The sequence below is a fragment of the Aristolochia californica genome, unplaced genomic scaffold (assembly GCF_029961685.1).
Source record: "Aristolochia californica isolate CCGP_79_NKW_82.1479 unplaced genomic scaffold, dmAriCali1.0.hap1 SCAF_10, whole genome shotgun sequence".
Taxonomy (NCBI): domain Eukaryota; kingdom Viridiplantae; phylum Streptophyta; class Magnoliopsida; order Piperales; family Aristolochiaceae; genus Aristolochia; species Aristolochia californica.
Window position 1 is genome coordinate 29,761,667 of NW_027181771.1, and position 12,313 is coordinate 29,773,979.

Here is a 12,313-nt window from a genome sequence, read left to right on the forward strand (position 1 = left end):
CATAGAAGGAACAAATGCCCAAACCTTGAAGGAATAACCCCATACACAAGTAAAAATCCCAAGAAGAAGGTCTTGATCTCAGCTTGGGATGCTATGGATGAAGAGTCCAACTGCTCAAAAGAAGAAGAAAGCGATGGACTCATGGCAATTGAAGGCAATGATGATGAGTCTACCACTTTCAAAAAGACAAGTGACTCAGACTGTGAAACTGAGTTTGAATTACTTTTAGAAAAAGTCTATTCATAGATCAAAGGCCTCAACATGCCTCAGAGAGTAGTTATGGAGATCATCACACACATTCTCAATCTGAGGAAAGGGACATACTAGCATCTCACCATCGCCGACACTTTCTGTCTGATGGCGATTACTCAAAAGGTGGAATTGGATTTTGGGTACTTCATGGCTAGTTGGATGACAAACATAACCACTAGCTCTAGAGTGGATGATTTACCCTTCTCTCACGATATTATGCTGATCCTTCAACATTGCGGAGTGAATCTCTTAGATGAAGAATCGGTGGAGATCACTAAAAAGTTGTCCATTGCAGAGACCAAAGTTGGAATTTTTGGTTTCACCAAGTGGCAAGGTCAATGGGTTAAGAAGAGAAAATTCAGACAGAAGCCGTCCAACAACCAGTAGCATTTGGAGATAAGCTGAGTTTGGAGCCTTCAGCGTAAGTTTGAATTGACGAAGAGGGGACGCGCTGAAGAAGGTACATCGTTATCCATGGACCATATTTTAGCATTGGAAGAAGCATTAGATGACATATGGGCAACTCAAGTAGTTGTTCTTGGGCAAGAACAATTGAAGGCCGGTCAAATCGAGCTCCAACAGAGGATCGAGAGTCTTCTCAAGACTATCCTTAGCTGATTACTTCAGCCTAGCTACTTCTCTCTAGTCTATAGGACCACCATTTTGACTCCCTTTTGTACTTATGGATGCTTATGTGCTTGCATATTTTTTTATTTGAAGAATTGTATGTAAGTACAATTGTTATAATGAATTTAATACATATATGAAATTGTCTTTGAGCCAAACTCTTTTTATTACTCACATGTTTACCTTTGATATATCTTTTTGAGAATGACAAAAGGGTGTGAAAAAAAATTGAAAATTGAACCTATAATTCTTAGGCACACAAAAAGTTTTTTCAAATTAACACTTAAAAGGACGTAATCATACTATACAACGATTAAGGGGGAGCATATGTCAAAATTGTAAATTAACTTAGCTCCAAACCTTAGGGAATGTGCATATCTTTATTTTTCCGAGGTAGGTTTTTTCTTCATCGAAAAGGGGGAGCGTTGACCATCGGTTAACTCCCTTATTTCTTTTAATAATAACTAAACTTAATAGAGTTGACAACTTGCAAACTAAGTATTTCGGATACTTTACCTTCAAGAGTCAATACATTTCAAGGTCTAAAACTTCAAAACGATCAAACCAATTCAAGACCGCAAGCAACATTGAAGGACATCTTTTGAAGAAGCAAAATATTCTTCCACACTCTTTATGAGCCAACTATTGACAAAAGTATCTTCTGTAAGCCATCTTTTACACAGTGCATCTTCTTCATCAACAACCAAAAGGAGGCTTAATCAAGTGATTAGACAATTCTCTAGTAATAAAAATGTCTAAATCATTGTGACCAACTCAAGTAATTAGATAACCCCTTAAGAGGGATTGCGGTAATTTTCAAGAGGTTTTTTTCCCCAAAACATTGATTAAGCCCTTTTCAACCATAAGCATAGCTGAAACACGTTAGGAAGATCAAGAATCCTAGTTGTTTAAGTGAACCATAAAAGACAAACACAAAATATGGAGAAAGAACCAAGTAGAAAACACAAGACTCTTGTTTTTTGTAAACTTGGATTTCATAGGAAAGCCACGTACAATAAATTCAAGTCCAACATAGGTTAAACTCTAAGAAACCACGTCAACAAGCTCCTATCAAGATCAAGAGGATTTTCTGAAAACTCTTTAGGCTTCAATTGGTTAAAAGTCTTGAAGGAAAAGATAAAAATGATGACTTTGAAAAGAGTATGATTCCCCATAGAATAGAAATTGGTTTTCAATCAAAAGAAATGGAACAAGAAGACAATCATGGAGAAATCAATTTTGGTAAGATCAATCTATGCACGAGAAACAACTTGGATGATTGTCTCAATATGTGTCTGAGTAAAACAAGAAGAGAAGACTCGATTACTTAATAGAATGTAATGAGAACACATGGAAGAGATGAGTATAAAAAAATCAAAAATAAACCTTAAATGTAAGGTTGCGACTACAATTCAATGATCAAGTTAAGGAATTCAACGGAAATCTGGAAAAAAAAAATTTAAGCACGAACACTCTTATTCATAGAGAAAGAAGAAGAAAGAATACGAATACTTGTCTACAACCATGAAGAAAATAGCTCATTGAACTGTAATCCCATGCACTTTAATTGCACAATAGGAACAGTAAAATTTGGAACCCTAGAACCCTTGCTCTAGTACCATGTTAGATCCTACGGTCCCATTAATTATCTCTAAAGGTTATCTTGGTTAGTCATGGGTAGGTAGAGGAGAAAGAGAAACACAAAGGTGATAGGAGGAACTAGAACATGTAGGAAGAGACATGGAAAAGAAGAGTGATTCCGGAGAGAGTAATAAACGATTGTCTCCTCTGCCTTTGCCTCCTATTTATAACTTCATTAATTCAAATCATTACAAGAATGCCACCTCATAGGGGCTGAAATAAGTAAAGTAAACATAAGACGAAAAATAGAAAGATTACTTATCTCTCTCTCTAACAAAACTTATATTTTCCATTTGGCTCTGAGTATAAGATTCTATAGCAACAAAACAAAATAAAAATAAATTAAACAAATTTTTTTACATTTTATTGATAAACTTATGTATAAATTATGATTCTTTAATTTGTTGACATTCAAATGAAAATGACCTTATTTTCAATCAACTATCTTCTAAACTCATTTAGGTTTAAAAAATTGCTTATTTTCTTAAAGTACACATGTTTGAGAGAAAAAAGTAAGAGAGAAGAAAGACAGAGAGAGAGAGAGGAGAGAGCCAATTTGGCTAGAGAGAAATAAGGGAGGAGAGATCGAGTGATGTTTTGTATAATTGTTTCTCTCTTTTAAACAATCTTATTAATGGAAGAGAGTTTCTTAATTACAATTTAACTTAACTTTCTCAATCACCCAATTAAAATTAGAATATAGTTTGCTAAATTAAACATAAAAGAGACAAAACATAACTAGGAAACCTCCATTTTTATTCCAATCCTTTGAGTTGTTTCTCTTATGAGACTTGTCTTGCATGTGAATCACCTTATGAGACTTGTCTGCATAAAACTCGTCATAGACTATTTGATATGGTTCCTTCAACAAAAACTAACCCACTAAACAACGCAACGCTCCTTGAGCCCGACTCTCTCTTATTGACCTAACCCTAGATAAATGTAAAATTTTCTTTAAAATATAAAAAAGTTCCAAAATTCTTGTTCTTATGTAGGTAGTATTAAAAAAATCAACACAAAAGCTTCAATCTTTATAACTTGACTTTTTGTTTCTCTATAGTTTACTAGAGGACGTTGGGATAAGATGATTGTGATGCAAGTGCAATTACCCCCTTTCTTTCTAATTTTTTTACATAAACCCATTGTGATCAATTTGGATGTTCTCTCTTTTCCACCACTCTTGGAACCTCAAAGCTGCCCACTAAAAGGGGGCTGAAATTTGTTGAAACATCATAAGTGTGCAATACTACAATTATGAATTAACAATTGTTATGTAAGAAAGGTATCTCTGTGAATCACTTGGGCTATTAGGTGTGAAAATACAACAAAAAAATTGGTATTTCCACTATGATTTTGTCACGTGCAATAACTCATGTGGTTCCCTAATAGATCTTTTGTTATATGGCACTCTTTGGTTTGTTATTATAGTATTATGCCATTATGTTATTTCAACATATTTAATCTCCTAAGTGAGCCTTGGTCACTAAGGGTAGCATCGAGCCGAGCCGTGTTCGAACCTACCTATGTTCGAGCTGAGCTTGATTTAAATATTTTGAACTTGAGCTCGAGTCAAGCCTAGCCTCGAGCCTAAAATTATAATCGAGCTCGACCCCAATAATTTTAACCGAGTTCGAACTCTAACCCATATTTAAAACTATGCATAAATACAAGTCAAGTAAATTTTATATAAAATTATGCATACATTTTACATAAAATTGGGCATAACCTCTATTTAAAATTGGACATAACCTCTGTATATTAACCCTGCATAAAATTATATATATACTATGCATAAAATTATTCATAAAAACTGTATAATTATGCATAAACTTTATTCAATAATCAAATACAAAAATATTCCTTTGAAAGGCAAAGTTAGTTTTGTCCATTTGTACACTATCAAATCGTTCTAATTCAAGTACTAGAAAACCAGATCATAAAGACAGAAAAAGTTTAAGAAAAATGATTTTGGATGACTTAATCGTATGCTATTTTTTGTTCTTTTTTTTTAAAGCATGGATTCATACAATAACAGTTCTGAAATGCTATCGATTTGTTCTACCAAAAAACTTGAGTGAAGTTAGCATTAAAAAAGTAACTCAAATGATTTAAGTATCAAGGAGAGCAACAAAGGAAGAGATTTTCAGAGTTTAAGATCCACACGTGCGAAATCGCACGATATATCTCCCCTAACTTGCTGTCCATCATGAGTCATCTTTTGGGAGCCCTTGGTGTCCAAATATGTTCCATCCATAAAAAGTAGGGCCCAACGGCCACCCCAACAACGGTCCAGATTCTTTAGACCACGTTTCCAAAGTCCAGGTCTGTAAACGACAACTCTGACAGAGAGACTGTCCGTCGTCACATTGTGACGTTGTCTACACGCTCATTGCAAATGACCACGGCACCCTCTACTGCTCTTCTTCCTAGGATCACAGACTCGAGGATGGAAGCGTAAATTGGACCCACGGCTGCAACTTTGCGCCACGAATATATACAAGTCCGTCCTCTTTCGCCGGCTGTAACTCCTTCCATCGTACAGCTTTTCTTCGCCCCTCCAAGACTCCCTAAAAGTTGCCTCAACCCTCTTCGATCCCAAGCCCGTTTGTTGTCTAGGCAAGGTCGCCGGCCATGAATGGAATGGACAAGGACATGCCGATGCCGATGCCCGGGGATAAGCCTATGACGATGATGCTCATGACCTTCTTTTGGGGCAAAAATGTGGAGATCCTCTTCTCCGGTTGGCCGGGGTACGGTCACTTGGGGATGTATCTGCTGGCGCTCTTCTTCGTCTTTGCTTTGGCGGTGATTGTGGAGTTCCTGTCGGGCATTCGACCGTGGAAACAAGGGTCGAACCGGGCGGTGGCGGGACTGGCGCAGACGGGCGTGCATGCGCTCCGTGTGGCGCTAGCCTACTTGGTGATGCTGGCGGTTATGTCCTTCAACGTGGGGGTTTTGATCGTGGCGATCGCGGGGCATACCTTGGGGTTTTTGGTCTTCGGAAGTCAGGTTTTCAGGCGGAGTGGAGGCCAGGCAGAGCTGAACGAGAGGCCCGGCAGCGCTCTTCCTCCCATGAAATGTTAATTTCTGTAGCCCATGTCGTCTACTCGTCTTGGTCTTACTCCCATCCTGTCTCTGTATTCTCTCATCTCTATGCATCGCTAGTTCTCTGTAATTCCGTATCATCAATGCAACTTCTCCTTCGTGTTACTATTATCCATTCCATCGATGTGCAGGGCTCTTCACAAATTGTCTATATTAGGCCATATTTAGGGATGAGGAAGAGCTTAGTTAAGATATAGCCGCTTGTGATCAAATTTACAGGAATGATGACAGCCATTAGAGCGTGAAGAAAGAGTCACAAAAAAAAAAAAAATAAGAGTTAATTTCTTAGCAGTGAGTACGGATTTTAAATACCATAATTTTAAGTTTATTAAATATGACTCTGTAACTAAAATCTATCGGAGTTACAAAAAAATTATAAACAGAATTAATATTTTAGGACATGGAAAGAGGCCTCCCCTTCTCCAAGGAGAACTGGCAAAAGGCAGATGGAGACCATTTTCCAAAAAACATTGACCTGACTGGTTTTTTTTTTTTTATGTGTGGTACCCAGAAGAGATGCGGTCAAGAACCACTTCAAAAAGGAAAAATATATGTCACGAGAACTTGTTCATGCGAAAGCGGGGGGATCAAAGTATAGAGAACAAAATTTAGCAAATGGTGGAAAACGGGGATAAATTACTGGTCCCATCTTCTTTTAACTCTCCCTCTTTCCACCCTTATCTTCTTCTCCGCACTCCGCCATCCGCCCTCCTGAACCTCTATGACGATGAGGTTAAACGAAGAAGTTGCAGGAGATTGAGGTAAAGTGCACTGTCACTCCCAAGCAGCATGCCTGAGAGAAAAAGCCTTAAGAGGTCTGCAATTAAGAAATACGAAACGAACCTCAAATGGGTATTTAATGGAGGACATATCCCTCCCGTGTGGAACCCACCTAGTTCATAACTCCTTACCTGGTGTCAACGTTTATCAGTTAGCAGTAGAGTTCAGAAACCCCTACAGAAGAGGAAAATGGTTTACCCAAATCATGAACTGTTCGGCACTACCAGGCAATCTGCCGGCAAACCTGTTTCAACTCCGGACTATCTCTTTTCATTCGTAGCTATCTCAACCACAGATTAGTATTGATAGGTCAACATATTAATTTACGTGATCGCCATCAACAACTAAATTAAAAAATCATGTTTTGGTTAATTGATGAGGGCGATATATATGATCTATCAAGAACATCAATGAAAGGAATAGATAGTTTTCAGTCTTTATCATTTCGTCATTTCACTTGTTGAGTATTGGTTACTAACTTGACTTTAACAGCAATATTTCTTGTCAAGATACGTAGCAGAGAGTCTGTTTGCATATTTTTGCTCCGATGTTCCAAAATGGCAATAATAATTCATGAGCACCTTCTCCGTTTAACTTTGATCTGTATTAGAATTTACACTGGTTGGTCAATTCCAATTTTGAACTATAATACTCGAACATCTATCCCGAATATTCAGATGAGAAAACGAACAAAAACAAGCCATTTCCTTCAACCATTGACATCCAAACCGAGCTCCTCTTAAAGCTGTTTGTTCTTTTGTGCGAGTAATGGCGTTAGATAGCTCCATTTCACTGTTGAGAGAAGAAAGATCCATACTTTCGAGCCATTCTTTTTTTGTTTTTTCTCTCTCCTCTGGAGTTTTGAGCAATTAAAATATGAATGACGGAGGAATTTCTTTTTGTTCCTCTACATCTAAAGAGAAAATTCGGATTTCCAAAGAAAGTCTATAACCGTAAAGAAGTCTAAGTATATGAGGCATAGTGACAGTATAATTGCTTAGATAATTGCTTGGATATTTGCTTGGATAATTGCCAATTTGGCGTGCCTAACCTGAACTCTTGACTTTGAGGTACTGAACCCATGACGAATGCCACGAAATACAAGGATCTCTGGAAAAAAAGAAAAGATTGTTATCATGTTTCTTGATTTCTAGGGTCAACACATAAACACAAGAGATCTCAAGGGAATGAGAGAAAAGAAAAAATCTAATTCTTGAGAGAGAGAGGAGAGAAAGAAGAGGAAAAGAGAGAGAGGTATAAACGAATTTGAGCCTAGAGGAAGAGACATCAATGCTCTGCCCCATGCCTTGAGGCTATATTTATAGTTGTATGAAGGTATTTACAATAACTACAATGCCTTAGGACTAGATGCTTCAAAAGAAAAAAGACATAAGAGGACATACACCAACTTGCATAATTACAATTCTATGTCATTTCTATAAAAGTCCTCCTTATTTACTAGTCATGTCACCCCTACACACTTGGGTGTCTTTTAACAATCTCCCTCAAGATGATGTTTGTAACTTCACTTTGCAAATAATCTTGGTTAAGAAACTTGTGTGTTTGAAAAAAAAAAAAAATTGATTGCCTTGATTTGATTATCTTCTTCTTGTTCACATCTTGTTTATAGTCTTCATCTTGTTCTCATCTTGTCTCCCCCTACTTGGATAATTTAGCCACATAAAACTTGACTACCACAACACATGGAATTCTTCATTGGTTACCTCTTTCTTCTACTTCTTCTTCTACTTTTCCCCCTCAAGTCGGGGATCTCTTTGTTCTTTACCAAGAGACATAACTTGCACAACATAATGTTGAGAGAAGAGAAAATCACTCCTAGCAATACGACAAAGCTCCATACACTTATCAAAATAGTCATTATCTTAAATGCACTCTCCTTAATTTTAAATGCGGAAAAACAGTCCAAGTTTAGGGCCCAACAAAGAGACTATTCACTTTCTAAGGGTAGTTGAAAAAAAAACACCTCTTGGGTGAAGAATCAAAATACTTGACTCACGCTAGATGTTGGGCACGAGTTCAAGTAGTAGGTCTATAGGCATTGCTCTGAAGTGATTTTAACAAAAAAAAATTAAAGAAAGTACTTTGAGGAATTAAGGGTGTGAATAAACAGATAGCGGCTCTCATACTTAAAAAAGAATGAGGCGCACAATGTAGCTCTCCATACTTCCAAGTAAGAATGAGGGACTTCTAGACCAATAGATGAATAAAAAGTGACCAGGTTTTACTCAAGAGAAAGATAAAAGAATTTCCTCTATAAACATATGATAAAAGAAACTTAAAAAAAAAAACCAAGAAGAAAATTTTGAGATGGAATATAACAATGAAAACTTTCTAAAAATAGACTTTTGAAATAAGACAATTATTTTTTCACACAACTTGGCCAATTTACAAAGAAAATATTCAAGAGATAATTTTTGGAATGAGAGAGGTTTTAGGACACTAAGATTTAGAATGAACAAATAAGACTTTTGAATCCAAAAATTTCAGACTTTGTAAAAAAAGGGAAACTAAACTCATAAAGGGAAAGACTTCTCTTAAGGAAAATAATGTAATGTGAGATCAAAAAAACAAAATCAAGAAAGGAAAGATACTCAAGTTGGTAAAATCTTGATGAGATTTTGAAAACAAATAGCAAACTCAACTAACATTAGCAACTCAAAAAGTGAAACAAAGAGTTATGCTTAAATTCGGATCTTCGCATGCAATAGGATACTAGCATGACCTTTGATTCTTCCAATGTGGATATCTCTCTCTAGAAAGATCAGATTGAAAAATAATTTATTGGGATAAAAAGTAGTCTCACATAACTTTCTTTTGAGTTGTAATTTTTAATATAAATCCTCAGTAATGTTGGTATAAACCATTTAGGAAATTGAGGTTTTTTGTTGATACATGAGACTTTTCTATTGTTTGACCTGTGTTGCTTTAGATATCAATTTCTCTTTCTAGAAAAATTTGATTTCAACGATTCTTTTTGAGTTGGAAACTAGAGTTAGGAAAAACGATAAACTCATTTTTTTTCTTCCTCCCGATTCTTCTCCTTTTCCATCTCAGATCTTTGCCTACTTTGATATCATGTTGATTTCTATGGTCAACATCGAATGGATCTCAAGGAAAGGAGAGAAGAGAAGAACTTTAGCTTTTGGGAGAGAAGAGAGATGAAACCCAAGGAGAGAAAGAAGAGGTAGAGAGAGAGAGAGTTTACAAGGATGAATTTGAGCCTAGAGGACATACACTAGCTTGCATAATTATAATTCAACGTCATCTTTATTTACTAGCCATGTCACCCCTACACACATGCATATCTTTTACAACATATATCAAACACCTCAGTTGCACCTACTTTTGAATGTTCTCTAACATCTCCTTCCTAGTTGTATAATTGTGATGTAGATCACAATCAGAATCCAAAGAAATACAACAACTAGATTACTAATACTTAATGGGAGGAAGATCTACTTAGCCGAAAATCGTCGACAACTTCGACCCTTTAAATAGACAATTGGCAAAGATCATAAAGTCGACAGTGTGTCCTAGCACTGCAAAGATAAAAAAAATCCTACATTGAAGGACATGAGAGCTAGCATGAGGATGTAGGTCAGGGCAACACGAGCCATGTGCATGGCAGTGTGTGAGGTCGACCGCGACGTTTGGGGATCCATGTTTGACGAACCGAAAGTAAGAAAGCCATTCGGCAACAAGGAAGAGGAGGAAGACGAGGTAGAGGGCAAGGAGATAGATGCCAAGCCTATCGTAACCGGACCAGTCAGAGAAGAGGATCTCGGTGCAATTGCAGAGGCGATAGGGCACGTTCAACGGTCCGTGCCATATGTTCGGCTACAAACATGGAGGGTCGAAATGTGTGAGAGTGATTAGGAGTGTGAGTCTCACTTGGGAGCCACACTTTGACAAGTCGTTTTTCATATCTTGAAAGGGTCTTGATGGAAATGCTACAAAATGCAAGAACGTAGCTGCTACAAAAAGTAGCTTCTTCAATATAAAGCAGAAATGCTAATTATGGTACTATATTCTATCAGAGTAGATATTATATATTCGTGTTGAAGAGTGTTTGATTGGTTTTGCTACAAACGAAGAGCATAATAGCAGAGAAGATGGCCTCTAGTCGTTAGTGGTCGTCTTTCTGTCCATAAGGACCAAAACATGAAAACTCATCCGTATGAATGAATCATGAAGTTTACAACCAGCCCTGCCTTTTTTATACGAAACTGGGGTACTATTTTCCCTTTTCAAATTGATGTGGTCCATCTTATTTGTAAAAATTAAGAATTTAGGAATGAAACATGGAAAAAAAATTATGAAAACAGAAGGTTAAATGTCATTATCTTCCCCCTAATGTGTCTCTTATTGACTCTAAGATTATACGATACATAAAATTATTAAAATACCCCTGACTCTCTCTTATATAAGTACTTACATTGACACTTTCCCTGATCTATACATATTGAATAATCACGCTTGTTACATAAATAAAATAAAATCCTTTTTAATTAAATTTTGCATAAAAATATCATCAAGTTATTAAAAAAACCTCTCATATGTAAGTCTTCCTACTCAATACTACATCACTTTGAAAAAGTTTGTTCTCTCATGAAACACTAGATACAAAATAGCAACCAGATTATTAAACCTATATGCATTGACACCAAAACATAAAATCCAAATTCTTCAACTAAAGACTTTACCCACATAAGTTGTATAAGTCATAACTCAATATAGCTCTTTGGATTGAACTTGCATAATCTGCATAGGAAAAATCTTTAATCTCAATATTTCCATGAGACTTAAACTATAGACTTTTTTTCCTAGTGATTATTTTAAATATTGCAAGATTCTATAAACAACATCACAATGGACAATTCAAAAAGATACAATTAATTGACTTACCACACTAACTACAAAGGACATACCAAGCTAAGATATAATTGCATACAACAACTTGTCCAATAACTTAGAATATTGTGTCTTATCTCATAAAATTGGACTCTCTAAATACTATAAGTCAAGACCACTATCCATAGGAATTTTTACAAGTTTTGCCTTTAACAACCTAGTTTTCTGTAAAAGAAAAGTCACATACTTCCTCTAAGTCCACAATACCTACATATCACTACTAGTCAAAATAATGTCATCCACATATACTAACAAAATAATAAAACCAGTTTACTGCTTCAACACAAACATGACAAAAAATAATCACAATGGCTTTAAGACTATTTGAAACCATAAATAGCTTTATGAATCCTACAAACCTTATGCTTCTCCCCATGACCAACATAAATGGGTGAGTGCTCCATATAGACCTCTTCTAGTAAATCATTATACAAAAACACTATTTTCACGTCAAGTTAGAACAAAGGCCAGTGTTGGTTCACAACTATAAAAACTAAAAATATGTACTAAATTAAGGCGACAACCAGAGAAAAAATTTCAACATAATTCATACCATAAGTCTGAGTATACTCCTTGGCTATTTGTTGAGCTTTATAACGATTAGTAGAACTATCACAGTTGTATTTCACCCTATACACCTAATGACAACTAACTGCCATACCACCAATAGACAAATCACATAAGTTCCAAGTATCCAAGAATGTAAGGCTTCCATCTATCGGCCCATGTGGCCTCTCAAGAAGGGGGTGAATTGAGAATTATAATTATAAAATTCTTAGGGCGTGTAATATAAAATCATGCAAGCATGTAAATCAAAATATAGAAAACTCACACATCCCAAACACCAAATTTTTTTGTTATCGATGTTTCCCTATTTATATTAAACATCCAAAAACCCATGTTTGGGAAATTCCACTAATGAAATTCTATTAGCTGGAATTTACATCAAAGAGATTTCGGCTCTCTTTAAGCCACG

At 36.1% G+C, this 12,313-nt stretch overlaps 1 protein-coding gene across 1 annotated transcript; it reads left to right on the forward strand.

Annotated features, from left to right (window-relative positions):
- Positions 1-5,050: 5,050 nt before the first annotated feature.
- Positions 5,051-5,730, forward strand: LOC137942370 (copper transporter 1-like). The gene has a single exon (XM_068787993.1). The coding sequence runs from the start codon at positions 5,152-5,154 to the stop codon at positions 5,602-5,604; it is 453 nt and encodes a 150-aa protein (XP_068644094.1). The 5' UTR covers positions 5,051-5,151; the 3' UTR covers positions 5,605-5,730.
- Positions 5,731-12,313: the final 6,583 nt, after the last annotated feature.

Excerpts from the sequence above, each read along its gene's own strand:
- LOC137942370 (XM_068787993.1), top strand. The coding sequence starts at position 5,152 with ATGAATGGAATGGACAAGGACATGCCGATGCCGATGCCCGGGGATAAG.